The 23,306-nt window shown below is 40.9% G+C and overlaps 1 protein-coding gene across 5 annotated transcripts in view; it reads left to right on the top strand.

The window, feature by feature from the left end:
• The window catches only part of DLG2 (discs large MAGUK scaffold protein 2), a 770,443-nt gene that overhangs the window by 456,713 nt on the left and 290,424 nt on the right, over positions 1–23,306 (top strand). For all 5 annotated transcript variants that reach the window (XM_065626935.1, XM_065626939.1, XM_065626938.1 and 2 more), the window contains one exon: positions 13,686–13,822. In XM_065626935.1, coding sequence (XP_065483007.1) covers positions 13,686–13,822 — 137 coding nt within the window. The remainder of the gene's footprint in view (positions 1–13,685; positions 13,823–23,306) is intronic.

The raw sequence follows: 23,306 nt of genomic DNA, 5'->3' as shown, positions 1-23,306 counted from the left end.
CTCCTTATTAATACCTTCCCGCCCCAGAAGAGAAAAGGAAAGGAGAAAAGGGAGAGAGACTTACGAATTCAAAAAGTAAAACAGCTTTAATAAAACAATAACAATAAATACTGATAATAATAATTAAAAAGTAAATAATAATGAAATAAATAATAATAAAAGTTAAAAAAATATACAAACCCAATATTGAGCGGAATTGCACATCACAGTGGCTCTTACCACTGATGCTGCAGGGCAGGACCCAGGAAGTCCTGGACTGGATCCGGCAGCAGACAGGAACTGGATTCATGAATGCATGGATCTGGATCAGGATTCAGAAGCAGAAGAACAGGCAGAATATTCCTCAGATGCCAGCCATAAAAGAAGAGAGACCGACCCCTGTAATCTCTCAGTTTTAAACTGAGAGTGACATGTATGGGATGGGATACTTCGCTGGTCAATTTTTGGCCACCTGTTCTGTCCGTTCCACCCTGCAGGTGAAACCCTAATATGGTGCTTTCACTTGTGGAACATAAGAGATTTATTTGTGACCTTTTGTTACTACTCGTTATACTTATTTCAAGTATAACCAGGGCCTTTCTGCTTAGCATTCTTATTGTTACCTTGGTAGCATCTATAAACATCAGGTGATATCAATCCTAGTAACAGGCACTGTCTGACAAATGTGTTCAATTTCAGAAAGGGCAGTTACTTAGAAGAAACTTAAGTAAGAGGAAAAATCACTGAAAGGATAATTTGTTCTGCCCTGGTCCAAACCAGGACACTTGTTCTCAACAGTAATTTAGTATTTTTTATTTTCTTCTTTTTTTGCTTTAGTTGTGGCTAGGAGGGCTAAAACATTTTTAGAAAAGAAACTTCTCCACACATGAAAATATTAATGAATACTAGAACAGATAAACTGCAGTCTCAATCTGCATTTATTTATTCACGTCCAGCTAGGACTTCTCTGGCTTTCCAACTTTTCTGTTTCTCACGCCAGAATCATGCACCTTAGGAAACGTTTTGTTCAGATGAGTGGCTGGTTCTTCACCAAAGGCTGTTCCCAAGCAGGTCTCAGTATTTGGAGGCTGGTCAAGACTCCTTTGCCTTGGGCCATACTAAGGCTTTTAATGTTAAGACTTGACTTCATATGGAACACTTTTGTCCAACTTTAGGCAGAGCTGGGTTTCTTTGCACCTAAAATCAGTCCTGCAGGTTTTGGGTTCTACGTTTGTGGGTCTCACTAGGATGAATCTTCTCATCCAAATAGCTGCCTAATATTTCCAAAGGGTGGCCTAGAAGTGGTCTGGGAATAAATCAACACTTTAGTACATTCATTCATTCATTCATTCATGCATTCATTCATTCCCCGAGGGTTTCACTTTTTATTAGGAATTCTGTGTACATTGCTCCCAGAGATTGAGACCAACACCTTACCTCTGGCATTGAAGGGAAGTTAAATGAAATAGCTGATGGAAAGACCCTGTTCATACCCCTCCTAGATAGAACCCCTCAAGGGTCTAATAGCAGGGTCTTATGTTATACTATATCTCATTAAGAGCCCTCACGAAAAATATCGGGGAAACCCTTACTCAGAGAAAATCTGTAGCATAACCCAGCCTGAAACAATCACATTTTAGTGTTAGGTCTGAGTGTCAATGCTGCTAAGTACAAGCTCTTAGAAATTCTTTCATGACCCTGGACAAGTCTGAAAAAATCTGTATTTCTGAACGCATGTTTCAAACATGGGTTCACATTATCTTTCTAGTTATGTCTGCTAGAGTACAATTCCCTTAGCGAATATTTAGTGTAGTTTCTGAGGACTCGCAAGCATCCATTCTTACTCATTTTACTCTGTGAGAGTAAAGGGTGCTTATCACTGGCAAATAAAACATTTTTGTTTCACTTTCTTAGAGTATTGCAAGAAAGCATCATCAGTAAACTGAACTAAGGGACCGTAGTTTCAGGGAGACAAAAAGAGTCAAAGCAAAGTGCAATGACTCATGAATCCATTTTCAGAGTGTCTTCACCATATTACTAGAGTTCAATAAGCACTGTCTCTTTTCTTTCTCTATGTCATTGATGGACTTTTAGCATCAGGGCTATGTAAATTGCCTTACTTAAAAAAATTATTGTAAATTTGTGTCATGATTTCTCTCTCCATTTTTTAAAAAGGAAGTAACTGAATGGATGGCAAATTATTTATGGGTTGATTGCAAATAGATAAGAACTTCGATTTCATTTTGTACTTTCAAGCTTCAATATAATTGTCAGTAAGCTTTTTAAGAAAGTATTTCTGTTCAGCTTTGCAACAAGGATAAGAAGATAAATGCTAAATTCCCCTCATCAGATGGAGGATGAACAAAAGAAACCGATGAGTCTCTCCCTGACATTTATGGTTGTTGAACAGATCCCAAACTGACAGTCTGCTCCTTCTGTCTCCATTTTATTGGTGGCAAATTATTAAATATTTGTCTAGAAGAGCCACCCAACTTAGAAGGCAGTGACCCAGCTGTACTCAGTTAAAGATATATCACCTAATGTTGTATAAAGCGAATAGCATTTGTTCATGAATTAGAAGAGTTATCTGCTATGTCAAGTCTGTAGGTTTCAAGAATGAACCTTGATCAGAAAAAATGGTTGGAAAAGCACAGCTTTACATAGTACCATGACTAAAAAACCCTAACATCTCATCAAAAACTAATAACTATTTTAAAACAGATTTATGTGTGCACATCTACAGGAACAAATGCTTTTCGTTTATGCTATTAGGAGGTGAAATAACTTGTGCCGCTGTCAGTAATTATAGTAATTGATGCAGAAAATTATGTATGTACTATTAGTTAATGACAGAAAAACTATGATCGACTGTCACCAGGATTTAAATAGGGTCAAGTGAAATTTAAGTGCATGAGCTGTGGGTGAAAGGGAAAAAAACCTTTAAGATTTTTGTCTGAAATTTCTCATGAAGAGAGGAGACGGTCAGGGAATGGGGACTTCTCTCAGTTTTACACCAGTAAGATCAAGCTCTGCCATGTTGATCCCATTTCTAGATACTCCTCAAAATGAAAACCTTGACTATTGCCTACGAATTAAGGGAAAATGGGATTTTTAACAGGGTATGTAGTTAAAATAAATACAGTTACAAGAACATATTTATGGTAATGAGGCTAATTGCCTTAAAATCTTTGTTAGGAAAAAAAAAGGACATTAGACTTCATTTGATTTCCCACTGCTTTCAAGTCATGTGCATAACTACTCTGAATGAAGCATTCTCACAAGGCAGCCAAAGGTGGTTAAATCCAACTCTCTCAAGCCCAGTGCTTCTCTGGACAGGGTGAGTTAAAGGCTCTATATTTCATTCTCTAATCAGAAAAGTTCATAGTACCAGTGTATCTGCCAAAGCAAAAATTTGAGAAATATGGAATAAGCATTATTACACTGTTTTCTTCCCCTATAGCAATATTAGATTTGTCTTAGCTCTCAGGACCGTTGCAAACCTATGATCGCTGACTTCTTTCTCGCTCTTAAGCTTTGGAGAGCTGTTTTATTTTTCCCTCTCCACACATTAGGACCCATGCTCTAAAGACATATTTTTACTGAATTTTTGTCAGATTCACTGCTAGCCTAAATAGACATTTCTTTCCTACTCACTGCAGCTACTTGCTCCTGTTCCTGCATCTTTCCTTCTTATCACATCTCCCAAGTTGAGTTCGCTGAACAGCACTGGTAGGATTACAGTGCTCTCCATAGGAGTCACAACTCCTGATAAAGTGCCTTGTAGAAAACTGTGCTGCCAGGAAAGGGAACACAGGGACTCGACACCATCCTCAGCTGCCCGCTCTTATTGCTGCCATCTCTGTAGATTCTGGTGAATATGCACTTGGTCTGTGATTGAGACTGATTAGTTTTGGTTTTCATGCCATTTTCAGCTTGCCAATCCGCTTGGCTTCAAAATTTTCACGGCTGACACAAGGCAGGCAGTGGCAAAGTGTGGCCAAAGGCATGGAGGAGAGCAGAGTCATCTCTTTTGGCAGTAGTGACTCTTTAGATTAGCGTATGTCAATCTTAAAAATGCACTTTGCAACTCCCAGCTTGGATTTGGCTTCTAGTTAGGACAACTTGGTGCTTAGAATGATGGAATCATGGAATGGTTTGGCTTGGAAGGGACCTTTAAAGATCTTCTAGTCTGACATCGGTTCCATGGGCAGGGACATCTTTCACTGGATTAAGTTACTCAAAGCCACATTCAACCTGAACTTGAACACTTCCAGGGATGTCTTCTTCATCTCTAGTCATGCACAATCCAGTTGATTTTTGCCCAAGTGAACGAAAGGGTAAGGGTGAAGATGGGTCAAAACAAAATAAAACAATACAATACAAACCCTCTTGTTAAGAAAAATTCTGCTAGTGCCAAGGAAAGTAGAATGAGAATAAAATGGTACCTTTTAACAGTCCGTATCGCCTTCAGTTATACACAGTCACTTATGCATTACTCCCTGCAAGGTGTAAATGATTCTGTCACACAGAGTGACAGACAAGTGATGTCTACCCTAGTCGAAAATTCTGATTTTTAGTGACTCTGGATCTGAGAACTATTTGTCCTTGTGGGTGCACCAAAAATGTGCAAAAACTTCCTGCATGAACAGGAAGTTGATGTGCATGTGCAGCTTCTGTGTAGTCATATGCAAACCTGGCATGGAAATGTAAGAAGAGAAAAGACATTTTAAAAAATCAAAGTTCAAGCAGTTAATACTGGTCCTAAGTGGCAGATCTTGGATTTATCTGCTTTACATTTACCTTCATTTTTTTAAAAAAACATTAATTTTATTGGTTTTAACATGAAATATTTAGACTTGGTGTATCATGTGGCTTTTCCTAAAAACACTGAACTGCGTCCTATAATTCTTGGAGTTGCAGTATGTTTCAAAAATGAAACAATTTTCTCTTTCTCTTTCTTGCTTGTAAAATTGTGACAGTGTGATTTAATTTGACTTTCAGTGAACTTAAATCCTGATGAATGCTTTAAAAATCAACTTATTGTCAATAATTAGGAATACTGCCTTCTCTTTTCAAGACAAATTTTAAAGTATTCTTAAAAATTCCTGTTGTGCAATTAGGCCACTGCTCATTGTCTGTGCTTTCTGGGCAATTTATTCCTAATTAATTTGAATAAATGTAAAAATATAGAATAAACACAACTTCTAATGAGGGTCTAAGTGTATTTTCCTAGATTGCTCTTTCTTTTTTTTTCAACTACATCTGAAGGGAATGTATCTTTAGGGATAAATATATGCAGGCAAAAAAATCATAATGAGAAAAACATTTAACTGCAAAACTGAATGGAAAAGAAGGGATTGTTTTCATTTGCATGTCAGGTTTTTTTACAAATTCCTACAAATAAGAGTGTAATGTAACAAGATGTGTTTTCAAGGCTTTATTAAAGATTACAGAAAGATTAGCTTTACTGTTATGATAATGTAAAACCAACTTTATATCTACCGTAGCTACAGCGTGATTGTTTTTAAACATGCACTTTCTACCTTGCAGGTATGTTGACATTTGCACCATATTCTCACTTTCCATTTTGCCCTCTCTGGCTGGAAATGTTAAATTTTTTTTGAGCCAAGCCGTGTAGCCCTGTATCATGAGAACAGATTCCTTTCTTTCTTGTTGTAAACCAATAGATTAAACTGCACCAAAGACATTTTAATCTGTGTGAGATCATTATCTCTGCTCTCTCTTTCTCATCAAGCAAGCAATGAGAACAGACCTCTGCAGATTCCTGCACTGGGCTGCGCAGCAAGGTTGAGAGGGGATCTCATCAGTGTTTATAAACATCTCAAAGGTGGATGTCAAGAGGATGGACCAGACTCCTTTCAGTGGTGCCCAGCAATAGGATGAGGGGTAACAGGCACAGACTGAAGCACAGGAGGTTCCATCTGGATCTGACGAGAAACTTCTTTCCTTTGCGGTGCCAGAGCCCTGGAACAGGCTGCCCAGAGAGGTTGTGGAGTCTCCTTCTCTGGAGACATTCAAACCCACCTGGACACATTCCTGTGTGATCTGCTCTGGTGACCCTGCTTTAGCAGGTGGGTTGGACTGGATGATCTCCAGAGGTCCCGTCCAACCCCAACCATTCTGTGATCCTATGATTGTGTTACTATAATGTTTTAAATGTCTTTTTTTTTCTTTCTATTAAATTAAGAATAATTGAAATTAGAACTAACTATTTTATTGCAATTTATTTTTAAAATTTGAATTTGAAGTGTTTAAACTTTATGCAGATAAAGGCACATGAAAGATGAAAAATTTTACTAGTTACTTTCTACTAAAAACTCTGACCAAAATCTGCCTCCATGTAGAAAAGTCCTAAGCCCCCTCTCTGCTGAGGTTGTAGAAGGGTCTGGTCCCTCAGAGAGAAGTGTCACTGTTGCTGTGCAATCAGTGCTCATTTGCAAGGAAAAGAGGTTTTTTTCCTCCTGTATAATCACAACTGCCAAACAATACCCAGCCATAGCGTCTGTCCTGAGCATACTGGCCATGTTCTGTGGAAATATTGTGTTGTGTGTGTAAAGGCTCTTCTGAAATCTGACATCTCCATTGCTTCAGTAGTATGGAAAGGTGATGCACTGGCAGCCAGAATATAAGGACTAATGAAAATAATAACTATAAAAATACCTGTGGGCAAGAACAAAGGAACTGTGTAACAACTGCTGGATAAATAGCTGAAGGCATGAGTATATAATGAAACACAGTATAGAGGGGACAATAATTTTCTCCTTGTGTAAGGTGGTTTCAGAGAATATTCTTCCTACCTGCTGGCAGTGTACATCATCTTTATTCTATCTGACAACAACTGGGAAATAACCAAAAACACTAGATATTTCTGCAAAAATATGTCAAAACGATAAGGAAGATGCTTGAAGTTTTTAACTCAAGGCCGTTAGAAACACTAGATAACGATAGGCCCAGCCAGATTTGCAGAGGACTGGACGTTTCTCCTGATCAAAGCTATTATCAAATTCTTGGTTCCAAAAAGAGCCCTCTGAAGCGATCTGGGAGCAGGGCCTGAAATAGGAATTAATGATGCAGTGAAAGGAGGCAGCTTTTAAGGATGCTGTGAATATTAGTTAAAGTTTTATAAATCATGCCATACTTTAGATTGACTTTTTCATCCACAGAACAAAATGTAGTCAAATTTTATTCATCTGAGCCCTTCTAGTATAAGCTGTCACATTAGTCAGGAATAGGAATTGTTACAAGAACTCACTCAAATAAATTGATATTTGAATCCCCCCCTGCAAAATGAAGGACATAGAAGGAGATATATAAAGTGATATTTCCTATGTTTGGGATTAATAGTTTCTCAGAAATTAATTCATGAGATGAAAAATAAAAACAGAATGGGAGATCTCTATAGAGGAAGATCAATCCCTCCTTGTAGCGTTGTATAATTATTGTGAAACATATTTTAATTTTTGATTTGTAATGTATTTCATTATTTTTGTGTACCAAATAATAAAGGAATCCACTGTCAATAACGAACACTAATCACGAGTCACAACTATAACAAGTTTACTAAACTTCCACAACTGTTAGGTGCTACTTTTACATATGTGCTTTATCTCTCCTCCAGGAAAACTAGAATTGGAAAGTAGAGGCTTGAACAAAGGCGCAGGAGGAGATTTTTCCGGCTGCTCCTCTGTTTATAGTTAACCTTGTTTCAGCTTGTTTATTCATATAGCACTAGATATAGCTGTGATACCTGTCAAAACAAATCAATCAAATGATACCAGTCAAAGCATTTTATATTACTGATGTTCCTTTTCTCCCTCTAAGTGGAATTTGATTAATTGGAAACCTGGATTGGACTTCAGTGCTCCAGGTTTGGTGATTTCCTCAGTAGGTCCAACAGTTTGATACTGCTCTCCATTTCAGAGGGGAAAAAAAATATATATATTAAAAAAAAAATTAAAAATGTATAAATATTGAATCAGTAAGCTTAAGTAATTTCAACAATAAAACAATGGTGAGCTATATTTTTGTAACTGAGTGTTGTAGAAGTGGCTGCTCTGTGGAAAGGCAGGAGCTACCTCAGTTTGGGTTCCTCATTGACTTGTCGAGGTGCTGACAGGAGTGTGGTCCACGTGTCGTGTCCCACAGCACAGCTCGGTTGGCAGTGCCAGGGAAGGTCCTCAGTGGGACAAGTTGTTGCATGGGAACTTTCTAGTTGTATTATTTTCTTTTGCTGCCTGAAACAGTTCTGAAAAATCTGAGTTCATACAGTGTTCTGGAGCAAATCAGTTTGTCTCACACCTGTAGAAAATGATTGTGGCAAAATACAAGAGAGTATAGGAAAGGAGAGTGATATTTATTTATGAAATCTCCAAATAAGTTACCTAGTTGTGGTCATTCTCTCGTATATTTCATTCATTCTTCATGTCACCCATATCTTCACAAACCCCAGGATGCCAAAGTGGTCTGGCTCATTCATGACACAAAAGACATGGGACGTTGAAACCTCACCACATCTTTTGGCATTTTCTTCATTCGTGACTATAAACTACTTTTTGGACAGATGTTTTAAAGCCTCTAGAGTCCACTGGTGTTAAGAGATGGCCATTCACTTTGCTCTTTCTTTCTTCAGTCTCTAAGTCTTAGACAAGGCAGTTGCTTCTTGCCTGTTTTTCTTAATTTAGTAAACACTTGTCTTTTTTGTTATCATCTGCTTTCCTGTTGGGCTTACAGGCAAGGGAATGACAAATGTCACACGCTGTAATCTTACTACCAACACCCCACTGTTATGGTGCAGGGTCTTCTGCTGACAAGACAGCTGTGCTGTGGTCTTGACAGAGTCCAGACATTCTGCCCAAGCTTGACAGAAATTAATCATTTTTAGTTTTATCGCTAGGAATATTCTGTATTGTCAATACACATAATGCCTCTAAGCTTTGTTACTAGTTCTGGTGCTTATATGCACTTTTCCATTCATAGTTCATTTGTTTCTAACCTAATATTTCTATTACATGTTCTGTGCATATTGTGGCTTCACCAGTTCACTCTATGTTCAACAGGTCACTTGGATGGTGGTAAGGGACACTGTGGTAAAGACAGAAATCCAGCAATTAAGAATTGTGCCTTTTGTGTCTCTAGATCACACTGTTTTGGTTAACTACCTGCAGATCAAACACTTCTTAATTACATTTTAAGGTCGTGACTTACATTTGGCTTTCTTTGGCTGCCACATTATTTGGAAGTTCCCAACTAGGACTATGAAACTCATGTTGGATTTACCCTCTAAAATCCTCATTCTCTTTGCTGGCTTATAATAAACCTGGTTTTCTGTGTAGGATAGTAGCAAAATACAACATCCCCTTTGGGTTATGAGTGAGACTTTTTTTTTTAATTTAACTTATCATAAAGCTGACATTAACTAGCTGCAGTTCATCTTTTAGGAGGGAGCCTCTTTGGTTACTGGAAAGTGAAATGCCCACAGTGTGATTTATCCCTTGTCTTAAACAGTGATTTTATTATCACATAGAAGCACCTGTTGCGGGACTAATCATAGGGGTGCCTCCATGCCTCCTTTTTACCAGAAAATATATTAGGATATATGTTTTTATTAATATAGTGATGCATTTAAAACATGTCTCTGATGCAGCAAATAATGCAAAACAGATGTAAATAGTTACTGGTTACCTTTTTCTGAAATAGCTAGGATTGAGACTTGGAAGGCTTTTGAATTGTTTTGGCTGCAACTTTTTTTTTTTAATGACTTCATTACCTTTTCAAATATTTTAATGTCTTGTTTGCTGACAATCCAGGGGAAAAAAAATATCCTTGACTGTTGTTAGTATCAACAGTTTTTCTACAGTTTCCAGTTTTGATGAAATAGCTCTTTCCCCTGTTCCTTCCCTCTTTCTGATAACAGTAATGTCTCTTGTCTCATTGCACTATTACATGTTATTATTGACAGGACCAGCTCCTGCATTTGTGGAACCCAAAGGTAGATGAATTTTACTAATACCTATCCAGTGGCAATGGAAAGAAATAGAGTTTAATCGATCTTCCCCAGTTTGCACATTGTCCCAATCCTATATATGCCTAATCTCTTCAGTGGTTTTGAACAAAGCCAAGTGTGACTTGGATATACACCAGTATTAAATCCAGTTCTCTTTCCTTTTTCCTCTTGGAGAAGTCTTCTTCATAGAACCACAGAATCATAGAATGGTCTGGGTTGGAAGGGACCTTTAAAGATCATCTAGTCCAACTGCCCTGACATGGACAGGGACATCTTTCACTAGTTCAGCTTCCTTAGCCAACCTGACCTTGAACACTTCCATGAGGGGGCATCCACAACTTCCCTAGCAACCTGTTCCAGTGTCTCACCACCCTCATAGTACAAAATGTCTTCCTTATATCCATTCTAAACATTCCCTCCATCTAATACCTCTTGTGAGGAAATTGGGCTTTCTGTCCAAGATGAGGTGCTGCTGTGAAGCAGATTGCACGTGAGTAGAACAGAGAGTGAGATGCAGGACGTTCCACAATGCGACTCCCAATCTTCTACGTTCTGATGGCAAAACCTTCCTGACCACAGGAGGCAGTAAGAAAAAGGCTCTGCAAGTTAAATATGCTAATTTTTTTTAATGCAATGAAGCAATGAAAAGGGCCAAGTTTAAAAAAAGTGCCTTGCTCCCATTGTTCCCAAATGTTTGAATGATTCTCTGCATTCAAAATAGAGTGATAATGTGATATGAAGCTAACCTAATGTAGCTAGTGACACGAGGGATTCACACCATGGATGCACAAACCTTTCTGAGGTCTTAATACAAAAGAGAAACCTTCTATGTAAATGGAGGTGAGACTCTAACTCAAGTTGTGAACTTCTGTAGAACTCATCTTCCCGCCCACTACTTCTGACATCCAGTCTCCAACCTTTCAGAAACCAAAACTGTGATTCATCTCATCTCTTTCAGATGTCTCTCAGATGAGATGAATCATACTCTAAAAGCCTTTAATGAATTTTCATTGATTATAAAGGTAGCATAAATGATTAACGTAGTTGTCTGATGTCATTTGGCCAAATGAATCCTACACAAAAATTTTATTGGAGTATACTTTCCTAGTGTCCTAGCAATTAGCAAAAGTCATTTAAGTAAAATTAAATGGGCCATTGTTCCATTCCACATGCATCCCAAGAGGAAATCTTTTAAAGCAGGCAAGTGTGATTAGGCAATGTAGCTAGATCATTATAGACAGAAAAGCCAAGAAAACTCCCTCATTTGTCTCTCCCACCCACCCTCCCTTTTCACCCTGCAATATTGCCCCTTGTCTTTCTCCTTTACACCTTTTTTATATTTTCATATTCAGTGCTGGTTTTGTGGATCCCAAAGGCAGGCCCTACTTATAAACACAATGTCGCCCCAACACAGCTACATTTTCTGTAGACTAGAGAAGCAGAAAAAGATGCTCCTTTCATCATTGTAAACATCACTTCTGTAATGGGGGTAGCCTGTTTCAGTCCTCTCATTTTGCAGTTTCACAAGCCATTTGCGATATAACCATGCAAACAGCAAAAACACCAGCACTCGCTCAGCACTGCAGAAAATGGATGATCTTCACTACTATTTACTTACATTGCAGCAGGACCAGGCTGCATTCGGAGCCCCTTTGCACAAAATAGAGAACAGCTATGTGGTCAGAAACGACCTTGCCCTTTACAAGTGTACAGTGTTAATAAAGGGGAGAGAAGAGGATCAAAGCTCACCCCAACCTAATCTTCCGAGGTCATGCCCCAGGTGAGCAGAGGAGCTGAAGAAAGCTCTCCAGCTGCAGTCCAGCCCACTCATTTGCTCTCATCATCATTCTGGAATACTCTCAGATCTTCACTTTACCGGTAGCAGTGTATGCAGATGTTTTGGGGATCAAAAGGATAACAATTACGTCACCGAGGAACATTCTTCAATCATTGTTCCTTGTCCGCAACTAATGTTTTAAGGAAAATTTCAATTCCTGATGTTTTCATAGAATATCTTCTTGCTTCTTTGTGAGTGATCCTGGAGTAATGAACAAATTCTTCAATGCTGAAGAAATTGTAATCTTTTTATCCTTGTAGTTGTTCTGGCAGTAGTACATAAATAGTAACAGTGATCACCAGCTTTAGCCAGAAATTAAATCAAGTTTTATTTTAATTATCCTATGCTTCTGAATTGACTTCATGTGTATTGTTAATAGTCATCTTAATTAATTCAGTAGTATTTCAATTTGAGATATAAATTCAGAGGTTTTTGTAATTTACTGGTTTGGCACTATCCATTAAGTAGTCCATTATGTTATCTGACCTCGAATCTTTTTTAAGCTGAAATATCAAATGAATATAATGTGAGAAAAAAAATAATAATTCACTCAAAAAAGCTAATCTCCCTACTCATGCAGCTGCTAAATAGCCTGTGTGTATAACAGATACCCTGCTTTAAGTTTTATTCCACAAGCAGTCAGATTGGTGAGTTTGCAATAAAATGCCAAATTCCAGGCAAATCAGTTTTTACTATTGTCTTTTACTGCCCAGGCTGAAGCTATTACTAGCATGTTTGTATCAAAAACAACTGAACAGCATAGATTTCATAGATAAAACTAGCGATTATTCTCTAAATAGCTATAACTATTTTTTTCTGTACAGCTAAAAGAGAAATGCCTGGTTGAAGCAACAATCTAAGCAGGTTATTGTCAGTAACAGCTTATTTGTTCAGCTGTAACTTGCCATTAGCTATATGTTCTATGAAAAAATAGCTGTATGAAGTAAATTTTTATGGAAATAAAGCAGAGTAATTTCTGTCTTTTCTCTGAGAGATAAAAATGTTATTATAAATGAAAGCAGTGATTTGTCTGTTTATGCAATGTGCCAGAGGATAGAAAAATTAGGAGAAGGGTAAATCAGTCTTTTTTTCCCCTTCCCCCAACACCTATTTATTTTTCCTTCTTTTTCTGGAATCATATTGGCATGAGTTATTGAGATTGTTCCAAAATTTGGTTCTTTGGGTGTTTATATAGGAATTTCATAGATCACTGAGCAGAAGTTATATATGTACAAAGGACTATTACTTTCTTCTTTTATATACCCATAGCCAATCTTTCTGTGCTAGAAAAACATGCAAAGCAGATTTAAATTCAAATATCTACACTGTTTATCTTTATACTTTCACAGACTCTTTACTGTGATACTACAGAAACTTGTGAAATCTGCTGTATAACTCTGCAAGGATTTTCCAAATTGTGTGGACAATAAGAATAACTTTAATTTTGTTCTGATAGACAGTGAAGTATTTTATACCAATATTTAGCAAAAGAAACTCAAAGCTTCCGCGTTTTATTAGTAGTCATGGCAAGTTGTGCGAAAATGTCTTGACGCAGGTGACACTGGTCCCTGACAAGGACAAGCCATGGGTTTAGAATCACCATTGGTTCAATTCTTTTTGTCTCTACCTTTCTATAATTGTACATGAGAAAGAATTTCCTTAATTTACTTCTATCCCTGACTTTTCAGGAAAAGTGTGAGAGTACTGACTCCACAAATATCTGTTATTTTTATTTCTGTAAAAAATATTGTAATTGTACAGTAGCTTAAATGCATACTACTCTTGCACTCCTCTCTAATGTTATGTATTGTATTGCTAATATTTTGCTTTCCATATCTTTTCCAGGTCTGGGTTTCAGTATTGCAGGAGGGGTGGGAAACCAACACATCCCTGGGGACAACAGCATTTATGTCACCAAGATTATTGATGGAGGAGCTGCACAAAAAGATGGGAGGTTGCAGGTTGGAGATAGACTTCTTATGGTAAGTATGGCAAACTTAATTCACATTTTATCTGTCTGAAAATTGTTTAATACAGAGAATTTAATTCAGCATACATTTAGCTAGAGGTAACTATTAAAACATCTATAATTATTTTATATGTTTGTCATCTTCATTTTTCCCATTTGTATATATATTTCTGAGACTGCAGTTTAAAAAGCATTACACTAGAGAACCAACATTTTATGAAAAGAAGGCAATGGGTTATATCACGTTGACTATCCTTCAACTACGTAGAAAATAAACATATTATGCATATTAGTGAAAAGTCAAAATGTACCACAAAGATTTACAGCAGGGTTTTAGATGAACTGTTAATTATGGCAGTACTGATTCTACTGATCATTTAAGAAAATTGAAAGATGTGAAAACATGTCACTAAACTCTCATGTGTAGCCACTGTCAGTGTCTACATTTCAGTACACGTATGAATGCTTTATGCATATGAACTATACATTATAGATGTCCCAAAATATATGTTTTCCATCTTTTTCCTTGCGGAAATGTACTTATTCTTCTGATGGATCTCATATTAGGAAATTCTTCCAGATATCTGCAGTGCCAGTACATTGTTCCCCATAGATAATCCTTTCCCACTCTCAGAGCTTGTTTAATTCTTTGTTAAGGGGGAAATCCTGACCCTGGTGAATCAGCAGAAGTTAATCTATGTCAAGTCGTATTCATGTCAATGCAATTGCTTAGATTTCAGCAGGCAGTGAAATATTTTCTGAATGAGTGCCATGAAAAAAATGTACTGCAGTAGCTCTGTTTTGTGATGTGATATCTAAGCAGTAAAAAATTGCCGTGACCTTTTCCTGCTGCCTGCAAAACTGTGTCTAATTGAAGTTTTCTTTATTTGGCTAGAGACACTGTGTTCCTGTCATGTGAAGATGACTATTGATTTTATACAGGGTATTAAACAGAACAGGAAAGTCACTTGGTTGCTGGGTTGGTGACTGTTTGACTTTTCTTAATTAACCCAAGTGGATAGATAAAGCAGCTTAAGGATCAAATGGTGTTATCAAACTCAAAGCAAAATGAAACTAGAACTTAAAATTTCTTTGGCATTTCTTCTTTGCAGGATATCAGCACAATAAAATTCAAGTCACTGTTTTATAATGAAATTTTGGCTCGTTTTTCTATAGAAATGTATTTTTGCATTTGCTGAAGCTGCGGCTTATTTTTTTTATTTTGCACCGTGTAGCAAATATGCTTGTGTTCAACTGTTGTATTTTTTATGATGAGAATTCCTCACAGTTTTTGTGTCATCTGTAAAGTTTTCTTACCTTACTCTTATAAAGCACTTAAGGTAATTATATACAAAAATACAGAAAAAAACCCCACCAAATACAAAAGTAAAAAGAACCTGTATTCACCAATAATTATTTTATACACCACTATGTATAAATTCATTCTTTCCAGATTTTTATAGGATTTGCCTATTGAGCATCTCTTCTCAGTCTTGAACTTGTGATTCATTGCAGTCAGATATATTAATAAGAGTTTCTTCATTGTGACAAGTCTAAACTCCTGAATCTGGCCTCTGAAAATACGCAGAGGTTATTCTCAGTGTGTTTGCTGTCACATCTTTAGACTGCTTTCCTTTCAGTCTGGACCAGTTCTTGATTTAGCATCTTATCCTTTTATCACTGCATGTGTAATGAGAAAAAAAAAAAAAAATCATAATATTGCTCTCCACTAGTCATGTACTTCCAGGCCAAGCTTTTCAAAGTTGCATAAGAAAATCCTAGTCAATTTGCTCTTACCTTAACCATTAACGAGATTGTTGTGTATTGATAAGGATCATGGCCAAAGCCATTGTGGCAAAACTAGCTCCTCCAGCCCCAGGACTCAGGAGATGACACATTCAGTACAGGTTGAACTGTGTTTTACATATCAACGACAAGCTAACGAGCCACAGCCCAGGCCTGCCCGTACCGGAGGTGGGAGATGTGCTGGGGGGCACACAGCTCCATCTTCTGACATGCCCACCTTGGCACACAAAGGGGAAAAGATGAGACCCTTCAAAGCGGCCCGGGACTTGTCCAGACTTCTCGATCTTTCGCAATCACCCCTTCCTCCCAGACTTTCCTTTACTCGGAGAGCAATAAAAAGGCTCACCTAAGACAGCAAGGTAGGGAACCCACCACCCTGAGGACCCTCCGCGCACCAGCCTGGCTGCGGGAACTGGACGAGAGACCTGAGGACGCTGCACTCCTGAACTGCAAACCCCAGCATCCTCACCGTGGGACACCGGAGGACACACATCATCATACACCATGTTGCGGAGTCGTAAGAGTGGCTGGATCCCTCACCCTTTCCTTTCTTCTTTTCTCTCTGCTCTCTCCTTCTCTCCTTTTTTCTATATCCCTATTTCTTTGTCTCTCCGTATACCTTAGTTTTCCTTCCCTCTCTATCACTCTCTTTCTCTCTTTTCCTTTTGAACATACAAGAGTAACATCATCTTAAGCTCTGCTGTTGGATTCTTGTTAAGTTTTGTATTGTAGCTACTAATGGTTGCCCCGGGGCAGTTTTAGGGAGTCCAGGGCAGTTTGGGGGTCCCAGGGCTGACAGATCCCAATGACAGTTTTTGGGGGTTCAGGGCTGACAGAGCCCCAGAGCAGTTTGGGGACCCCAGGACTGATGGAGCCCCAGGGTGGTTTTGGGGGGGTCCGGGTCTGATGAAGCCCCAGGGCAGTTTGTGCCACCCAGGGCAGTTTTGGGGGCCCATGTCTGATGAATCCCCAGCGCAGTTTAGGGTGCCCAGGGCAGTCTGGGGTTGCCCAGGGCAGTCTGTGGCACCCAAGGCCATTTCGGGGTGCCCACATGTGCCATCCCCACCCAGCGGCGATGGCACAGGGGGAGTGGGAGCTGCTGCTGTCACTGCTGCAGGAGCTGAGTGAGGAGCAGTTCCCGAGCCTCAGGTTCCTGCTGGAGGAATGGCTGCTCCCGGCCACGCGCCCCGACCTCTGCCGCCTGCTGCTCCAGTGCTTCCCGGGAGAGGCCCTTGCCATCCTCAACGACCTCCTCCCCACAATCTCCCGCCACGACCTCGTCCGGCCTCACGGGCTCCCCAGCGCCAAGCGGGAACCCCCTGGTGAGAAGGGGGATGTGGGGGGTCACCCCGTTTCGCCGCCATCCGTGTCTTCTCCAGCCGCGCATCTTCCTCCAGCCGCGCATCCTCCTCCGGCTGCGCATCCTCGGCGTTTAACAGGGAAGGATTTGAAGCAAATAGCCAAAAAATTAGGAAAGCAATGGCAGGAGGTGGGCATCGTCTGCCTGGGGTTGGAGAGGAGCCACCTGGATCAAATCAGGGAGGATTATCCCTAGAACGTCGTCCTGCAAAACTTCCAGATGCTGCTGGAGTGGCAGCACAGAAAGAAGCAGGAGGCCATGGCCCCCCGGCTCCACGCCTGCCTGGACCCCGCCAGCCTGGTCTTTGACCTCCTGCAGAACTTTAAGGGGCCTGAGCAGGGCGGGGGGGCACCTGGGGCTGCCCACCCCCCTCCCGCACTTTTTTAGGACAAAAAAGGAAGAGTAAAAGCATTTTTATTCCAAAAAAAGCCCAGTGCTGTCTTAGGTGAGCCTTTTTTATAGCTCTCCGAGTAAAGGAAAGTCTGGGACAAAGGGGTGATTGCGAAAGATCGAGAAGTCTGGACAAGTCCCGGGCCGCTTTGAAGGGTCTCATCTTTTCCCCTTTGTGTGCCAAGGTGGGCATGTCAGAAGATGGAGCTGTGTGCCCCCCAGCACATCTCCCACCTCAGGTAGGGGCCGGCCTGGGCTGTGGCTCGTTAGCTTGTCCTTGATATGTAAAACACAGTTCAACCTGTACTGAATGTGTCATCTCCTGAGTCCTGGGGCTGGAGGAGCTAGTTTTGCCACAATGGCTTTGGCCATGATTCTTATCAATACACAACACCACCCCGTGGCCACAGGCATCATGCATTGCTCCATGGTGGAGACCCTGGCATAAGGGATAAAGGACAGAAAAGGTGAGAGGAGAAGGGAAGAGTGAGAGTAGTGGATTTCACACATTGTTTATGTGATCTTCATCTATAGTAGTAATCTTTACATAACCGATAGAGGGTAGAGATGTGAGCAGCGAAATCATGCATTTTACAATACCAATGCCAACCGTTAGAAACAAGAAGCCACAAATTAACATTATACCAATATTTAAAAGCCATTTTCCCCACCCTGTGAGTCCCAATGATTCCAGGAGGGAGTTGAACCAAGGTCCAGGGCTCCAGTCTTCTGGCTGCATTGCCTGAAAAAGCTCTCTGGTTTGTTCTGACACTTCTCTCATTTCCTTCTGTGCTTCTTCTGTGGTCGTGGTTGCGTTGTGTATGGTAAGGCAGCATTCACCGTCAGTGAGGTTCAACATACCACATACCTCCTGTTCTTTTAATAATAACATGTCCAAAGCTAGCCTATTTTGTAAAGAGATTTTCGATACCTGTTGAACTTGTGAATTTATTTCCCCAAAAGCGTGATCAGTCCAATTATTTAGGACATGTACTTGCCAGGTTAAATTTTCTAAGACAAATTTGTGCCGTTTAAGGGTTACATATGGTAGAAATACATTTTCTAACATTAGAGATATCTTCATGCCCCATGTATAGTAATCAGGTATTTTGACTCTTCGCACTGCCCACTCGGGTCGTTCCTGGGGTCCATTGCTTTCTCGGCACCTTCTGCTTTGATGAGGCACTGAGAAATTGAATACTCTAGAAAGGCATATAGTGGGGACTCCTGTTCCACACTGTAACCCGGCATGTCATCTTATATTAAGATGAGAATATAGCTTTCCATCTGAGCATGCTCATAACATACCTTGTGGGGCAGGATACCATGCAGTGTTACACTGGTAACTATCATCTTTGGGCACCGAAGGCCCCTATCCCACACCTTTCGGTGTTCCAGGCCATGGCTCATAGGAATACCACATCTAACCGCAGTTTTTTCTGTTACCCAGGTTCCACTGCATCTCTTGTCTGAGTTTCGGAAACCAAAAGAAGGGTATCCTCAGCAAGTACACATGTCCTGTATAAAGGTTCAGAGTTCGGGGATGTACCAAGTCTCAATGGGGTCTCCTGAACCCGTGGTACAATTTAGGACTGTGGTACAATTCATTAATGGGGAGTATTCTATTAAGGGGGCTTCAACATATTTCTCATCAACCGGACGATTAAGGTCGGTGTCTCCGTACCACATATGCTTGATAGACCAAGCCCACTCATACCTACTTCTATCCATTTTATCATATTCCTGACCTAGACGACTTGGAATCTGGATACACCACACTGGAGACTATTTAACTGTGTAGGGGTTCTCAAAAGGCTCAGTTTCAGGAGGAGGGGGCCAATAGGGAACTTGGGTACACGATATCCGGTGTGGGTTTATACAATGAGTTTGGCTCCACCATTTACCTGAGGAGTTCTGTATATTCATTAAGTCTTCAGGACAAGGAGATATTGGTAATATTACTGGCGTGCCCTTTAAAGGGGTCATGGGTTACTCAGGTACCATCTATTGCACGTTTCATTCCAAAGGCTGGTCCAGTTTTGGGGGGGAATTTGGTAGAATGCCTCTTTATCCACCTTCCAGGCTCCATCAAAAGCATATTGTTTTTCAAATGGAGCTTTCACTCTGCCCCAGGTACAATTGGTGGTACAGTTTTCGACAACTGCACACAGTTTACTCTCCAGCAACTTGGAGAAGTTAAGATTAACTATGGAAAAGCCAATACCTTCTCCTGAAGACTGGGGAATAGGGACACAGACTCCCTGATTGGTGTGATTCCAGACACGCATGAACCCTTGAATCAGTTCCCAGGCAAGGTTGGGGGACTCACTTCCTCTTCCGCCACTGAGGATGGCGAAGGCAAGGAAGAGGGTTCTCCAAAACATCATATTTTATAAAACGACAATGACAACAACACTATGTAAATAATCACTAGGTCCGCAAAGGCTCCTGCGACAACCTGCAAATACATAAAATGAAACAGGTTTAAAAGATGGTACCATTCGTCTGGTTTTGGACCACCTCGGCAGTGGGGGATCCATTTTAAAGAAGTTAAGGGGAAAGGCAATCAGCAAATCCCCTTGGCAGTTTCTGTGAGCCTCTTTAAATGAACGCACTGGCTGCCCCTCCCGGCTCACTGACTGGGGGCGGCAGATCTGTTACCCACCCTCAGGAATACTGGGTGTCTCAGGGACAATCACTGTCCCACCGGCTCGGGGCTCTGCTTTCATGCTCCCCCAGGCAAGCAGTTCATTTTCATGGGGTGCCTTCCATGTCCTGATAAGCTTTTCCAGGGCCAGGGTAGACATTCCATCTACTACATCTTGGGGAATTCCCTTCTCTATTCCCTCAGCCCACAAAAGGTTTCTCTTTGTCCCTGGGACACCTAGGGGAGGAGTTTGATTTACTTGCTGTTCCACTCTCGCTACAGAAGTTTTTGTGACTCTCCCCACCAGACCCATGCTACCACAATTAAGCTCCTGAGCTGCCTCCCCCAAAGCGACAGCTCGACCACCCCGGGGATTGCACCCCTTCCAATAAAACTGTCCCGTCCCAAGAGATGGAATGAGGGATGAGTTAACTCTGAACGCGACACGTGCCCTGACTCAACAGATGAGACCAGGTGTGAGTTAACTCTGGGTTAGTTCTGCGCGGTTATGTGAAGTGAATGACAGACAATCACTCCAGGGGTCCAATTCAGTTATGAATTTTACTAAAAATACGTGTTGGAATACTGGTTACAGCGAATAGTGGCTTGACAAAAGTATTTTATGATATCACGGAACTTATCAACACATTAACAGCAAATGTCCTTCTACAAGCAATGTATTGGCAACCATTAGTAGCTACAATACAAAACTTAACAAGAATCCAACAGCAGAGCTTAAGATGATGTTACTCTTATATGTTCAAAAGGAAAAGAGAGAAAGAGAGTGATAGAGAGGGAAGGAAAACTAAGGTATAAGGAGAGACAAAGAAATAGGGATATAGAAAAAAGGAGAGAAGGAGAGAGCAGAGAGAAAAGAAGAAAGGAAAGGGTGAGGGATCCAGCCACTCTTACAGCTCCGCAGCGTGGATGACAAGACTTGTATGATGATGTGTGTCCTCCAGTGTCCCACGGTGAGGATGCTGGGGTTTGTAGTTCAGGAGCGCAGCATCCTCTGGTTTCTGGTCCCGTTCCCGTGGCGAGGCTGGTGCGCGGATGGTCCTCAGGGTGGTGGGTTCCCTGGCAGAGGGTCCTCAGGGTGGTGGGTTCCCTACCCGTGCTGTCTTAGGTGAGCTTTTTCTATAGCACAATGGCTTTGGCCATGATCCTTAACAATACACAACAGAGATGAGTTTGAAATATCAAAATCTGTTTCTAAAATTCATGCAGATTACAGCCATGTTTTCTGGTTCTCTCCAGCAAGAGTCCCTGATTTCTTTACAACTTGTGTACCTTCAATATTTTTTCTCTTCTATTTTGTGAAGTATCTGTCAGTTCATGGCATTTACTTCATGTTCCTTTGTGAAAAGTGAGTGAAAGAATTTATTACTTTCTTTTGGCAATGTATCAACACTTTTCATCTATGCAGCCCTATTTCTGCTTCACTGATTCCTTATTGATTATATATTTGAACACTTCCTTTTTTTTCCTTTCATTTTTTCTTCTCAGTAGTGTGTCCTCTCTTGATCTTTATTTTTTCCACCATTTCTCTATAAAGTCTACCAGATTTTGTCATCCTTCTGGAATTCTCAGCAGCTGCTGGGGAGCTTGTTTCATTTTTATATCTGTGTTCTGATAAGTTTGAAATGCTTTCAGATCCCAAACAGCAACCAGATCAAATGCAGTAAAATGTAATAAAAGAGATGCTTCAAAATCAAAACTAATATTGAAATGTAATGCAATTATGTTCTATCTGTCCATTTTGCAGTTTCGTGACCCTACCATTATTAAATGCAGATTGCTAATAGTGTGTTAAGCGTTCAGAAGATATGTTTTGTAAATACTGAGCATTGTGATTATTGTGAAATCTATACAAGGGCATGTCTGTGCAGTTATGTTTCTGTGGCACCGAGCCTGCACGTAGGGCTTATTATCCTGAGCTCTTCCACAAGAAAATGCTCCATTGTAAGATAATCCTGAGGTCCCCATTAGTGAAATAACTGGAGGAAGACTTACAGGAAGGAAAATAGTCCCTTACTGTATTCTGGTGGTAATGTCTACTACTGGTGTGAAAATGGCCACAGTGACAATATGACTGCAGTGTGTGTCTCAGCTAGGTTGCTTTTCTTTGTGTTGGAAGGGAGCAAAGAGAAGTCACATACCAATCATCATAGGCTAACATGATATTCAGGGTCATCTCTAGGGTCAAACGTGGTTGCTCAGGAATTTTTCCAATTGAATCTCAAAAACCTCCAAGGATGGGGTTTGCACAGCCTCGCTGGGAAACCTGTTCCACTACTCAAGTGTCTGCACGGGGAAAATACTTTTCATTATAACTTGTTTGATCTTCTCATGTTTCAACATATGCATTTTGTCTCTCATTCCATTACCACATGCCACTCTAAAAAGCTTAGCTCTGTCGTGATGACTTTTCTGCTAGCACCGGGGGGCTGCTGTTATTGTCCCCAGAGTCATCCCTTCTCCAGTCTGAAAAAGCCCAGCTCATCCAGCTTCTGCTCACTGGGCAAGTGCTCCAAAGCCAGCCATCCCAGCAGCACTCCCCTGAAACAGAATTATAGAATCATTCCAGTTGGAAGAGATCCTCAAGATCATTGAATCCAAACATACCCTAGATCTAGGACTAACCCATGTCCCTAAGAGCCTCATCTACATATATTTTAAACATCTCCAGGGGTGATGACTCCACCAGTGCCCTGGGCAGCCTGTTCCAATGCCTGACAACCGTTTCTGGGAAGAAATGTTTCCTGATATCCAATCTAAACCTCCCCTGGTGCAACTTGAGGCCATTTCCTCTCATCCTATCACTTGTTACTTGGGAGAAGAGACCAACCCCCTCCACGCTCCAACCTCCTTTCAGGCAGTTGCAGACAGCGATCAGCTCTCCCCTCAGCTCCTGTTCTCCAGGCTGAACAGCCCCAGCTCCCTCAGCCGCTCCCATCACACTTGTGCTCCAGCCCCTCACCAGCTCCGTTCCCTTCTCTGAACTCGCTCCAGCACCTCAAGGGCTTTCTTGTCATGAGGGGCCCAAAACTGACCCCAGGATTCGAGGTTGGGCCTCACCAGTGCCCAGTACAGGGGACGGTCACTGCCCTGGGCCTGCTGGCCACACTATTCCTGATACAAGCCAGGATGCTGTTGGCCTTCTTGGCCACCTGGGCACACGCTGGCTCATGTTCAGCAGTTATCAACCAACACCCCCAGATCCTTGTCCTCCAGGCACTTTCCAGCCACTCTTCCCCAGCCTGTAGTGCTGCCTGGGGTTGTTGTGACCCAAGG

The sequence above is a fragment of the Caloenas nicobarica genome, chromosome 1 (genome assembly GCF_036013445.1).
Source record: "Caloenas nicobarica isolate bCalNic1 chromosome 1, bCalNic1.hap1, whole genome shotgun sequence".
Classification (NCBI taxonomy): domain Eukaryota; kingdom Metazoa; phylum Chordata; class Aves; order Columbiformes; family Columbidae; genus Caloenas; species Caloenas nicobarica.
Note: the sequence above shows the minus strand (reverse complement) of the source record. Positions and strands in the feature narration are given on the sequence as shown.